This window comes from Nicotiana attenuata, chromosome 11 (assembly GCF_001879085.1).
Source record: "Nicotiana attenuata strain UT chromosome 11, NIATTr2, whole genome shotgun sequence".
Taxonomy (NCBI): Eukaryota; Viridiplantae; Streptophyta; class Magnoliopsida; order Solanales; family Solanaceae; genus Nicotiana; species Nicotiana attenuata.
Window position 1 is genome coordinate 11,239,641 of NC_031999.1, and position 3,302 is coordinate 11,242,942.

At 36.0% G+C, this 3,302-nt stretch overlaps 1 protein-coding gene across 1 annotated transcript; it reads left to right on the forward strand.

Moving 5' to 3' along the window:
• On the forward strand, positions 340-2,384 carry LOC109234122. The gene is made up of 2 exons (XM_019399974.1): positions 340-835; positions 1,502-2,384. Exons 1-2 carry the CDS (start codon positions 623-625, stop codon positions 2,012-2,014), a joined length of 726 nt encoding a protein of 241 aa, XP_019255519.1. The 5' UTR covers positions 340-622; the 3' UTR covers positions 2,015-2,384.

The following is a 3,302-nucleotide window of genomic DNA, read 5'->3' on the forward strand; positions in this document are numbered from 1 at the left end:
GTTTTTAACTTGAACAATTTAAATACACAAGCATATTGTATAAAATAACTATATCTCAATTTCAAGCTGGTTGAAATATAAATTTATTGATTTTTCATCATTCTCCGATTCTAATCATCATAATAAAAGCAATGGATTTTTTCTGAACTTAAAATGAAAAAGAAGGAAAATAAAAGGGAAGAGTAAAAGAAAACGTAATACGAAAGAAAAGACCAATTGAGAACAATTAATGAAGGGGAGGGGAGGGGGAGCTAAAAAGGGGGTAGGAGTGTTGATGATAAAAATGTTTGCAATTAAAGCAGAGCTAGCTGGTGGTGGACGAGTGCCATATTTGCATTTATTGCCGCCATTACTGACGGTGACGGCCCTTTCCTTCACTCCAAATCCCATTAATTAGTATCCACATAATGCCAAATCACAACTATTATTAATATTATTTTAAAATTTCCCTTTTTATAGTACACCAGTTTTATGAATAAGGGCCTCCATCTCACTCACTCACTTGTTGCAGCCCATTAGTTTATTTATAAAAACCCTCTTTCCAGCTTAAATTTCTTCTGCCCTTTAGATTTTTCAGAGTCGTTTCCTTTTCTCTATTCTCTATTCTCCGCACGGTTTCTTAATGATGGCGGCTGAAGTTAGCTCTCTGGTTAGGATTATGAACTCAGCTGGTGGTGGTGAGTTGAATGAGTCATCGTCTTCATCATCTTCAGGGAATAAATCAACGGTGTTGATCACACGGGACTTGCTCGGGGGTTGTCGTTCTCTTGATTCGAAGGAATTGGACCTCGACTTGCAGGTTCCTTCTGGCTGGGAAAAGCGCCTCGACTTGAAGGTACCAATCATTTGCTAACTCCGATTTTACCTTCTCCTTTATTTCCCCTAAAGAAAAAAGAAACTGATGATTGTTGCGTTTGCTGTTGATTGATTTCCCCTGTTTTCTTTTGTAGAATCTGTCGTTTTGTTTAACTTGCTGCTACTTCCATGATTAATTTAAATCAGAATTTATCATTCTTATTAAATATAGTTCCACTCCGTTGGCATTAGCAGCATTTAGTATTGGAATTGATTACAGAGGGAATTTATCTTTCACCATAATGTCCATCTGATCTTAATTATCTTACCATTTTAAATTATTCTCTGTCCCAATTTCAGATTTTGAGAGTAACTTTTTTGTTTTGATGGTAATTCAAACACTGTCTTTATGTTACATGGTCGCAGCATTAAGTACTCTCACGTTAAGGACTAATTCTCTTCTGTATGTTTTGTATGTCCATTTTATTACTCTATCTATGTGAGGGAAACTGTTTTATCAGTATAAGAAAATAATTTAAAGCATTTATGCTAGCTTGGCTTGGTTTCTCTGATCTTTTAACTTGAAAGTGATGATCATCTCATTATTTTGACACAGTGAGGTGTTATCGTTGTTTTGCGCTGTAACATGATAGTAGACCATTTGATGAACATTCTAATTGTAAAGTACATTGTTCACTTGCAACAGTCAGGAAAAGTATATCTACAGAGGTGCAATTCTTCCAATTCTTCGTCGACGACCATGGAACAGAAGCAACAAAACCATCAAACAGTTGGAAAGCTTCAAGACCTTAATTTCCCTCCTGCATCAAAGCAGCCACTCAACCTCTTCGATGAACCCAACTTAGACCTTAAGCTGCTTCCTTCATCATCCACTTCACCATCATCATCTAGTTATCACAGCGTATGCACCTTGGAAAAAGTGAAATCAGCTCTGGAAAGAGCAGAGAAACAAACAACCCGGAAACGCTCAATATCAGTGTCAATGTCATCATCTCCAACTTCAAATTCCTCATCCTCAATCGTGGATACGGAGATTGATCAAGAGAACCTATGCCCTTCCCTTGCTGCTGGTTGCCCAAGTTGCCTTCTTTACGTGCTAATATCAAAGAATGATCCTAAATGCCCTCGATGCCATACTGTCGTTCCATTACCTGTGGCAATGAAGAAGCCTCGGATTGATCTTAATATATCCATATGAGAGTGAAGAACCAAGAATCATTTTGATATTTTTTGTAAAGATAAAAGGTATAATCTTGTAAGTTATAGAATGGTATATACATGTTTCATAGGATGGATGTTCCTTCTTAGTAGTGTAGAATATAAAATCACCAGATCCTCTTTGGGATTGCCTGCCTTTCCCCCTCATTTATGTTGATTAATACATGCTTGAACTTTATTCAATCTTTTGGCTATCTGCATGTACTACTAGATATTTGAGACTCCTGTTGCAGTTGCTATTGTAACTGTGGTAATTTAGACAGTCAAGTCATGAATGGAAATCTTGGCATTCTGGCCATGCAGTATCTACGTGTGATTTTTGAATTGTTCGGAAGAAAGCTTGTATAAGATATGGAAGCCTTGCCTTAGATACGCAAATGTACATAATTGTTGGTATTTTTCTGTTAAAGGAAGAGTCGGGGTAACTCATTGCAAACAGGATAGAGTATAACCACTTGAAGGGGTTTCTGTCATTAATCTACCAATCATTAATGCACAGCCAAAGAGTGGCCCTTAGTCTTAAATCGGTCAAACTTTCTTCTTTATTTGCTCAATCCAAATTCTGTAATGCAATTCATTTCGAGATTCTGAGGAAATGTAGAGCAAAACTCTTATTTTATTCTTATTTCTACACTATAGTATATTAATTTAGAAAGAACATGATATTGTATCCTCGAATGTTATAGAAAATATTAATTCAGAACGACCATGAAATTGTTCTCACAAGTCATGACAGCATCGCGAAAGAGCATAAATTGTTGTAGGGTTTAAGGCTTTAATGGTCAGTACGCAGTTGTTTAATTGAACAAAGGGAGCTGGGACTTGAATCATTATCCATTTTGCCCTCGCGCTTTCTGGAAACTATGACTATTTAAGATCGAGTATGTCAAATCAAAATAGTTTTGTAATCAATGAATACTTACAATTCCCTTTCAAACATCAAGTACAAATACCTAATTTCTTAGAATGAGCTTAAATCCTTTTCTTCAATCACATTCACTATTAATTTTTCTGGCTATATTTTAATGTGGTTGCTGGCTTGTTGCTCATGACGAATAGAGCAACTTTGGTTTTTCTCTTTTACTCCCTCCGTTCACTTTTACTTGTCCATTATTAACTTTGCACACCTCTTAAGAACTACTCCCTCCGATCCAAAATAAGTGATTTTTTGGATGTTTTCACACAGATTAAGAAATCCACCTTTTAGCATTAAGTAGCAATGGAATTGACCATATTAACCTTTAACACTCCTAACACATATTCTAACA

Excerpts from the sequence above, each read along its gene's own strand:
- LOC109234122 (XM_019399974.1), top strand. The coding sequence starts at position 623 with ATGATGGCGGCTGAAGTTAGCTCTCTGGTTAGGATTATGAACTCAGCT. Across the intron at positions 836-1,501 it reads AAAAGCGCCTCGACTTGAAG|TCAGGAAAAGTATATCTACA; the intron begins GTACCAATCATT and ends CACTTGCAACAG.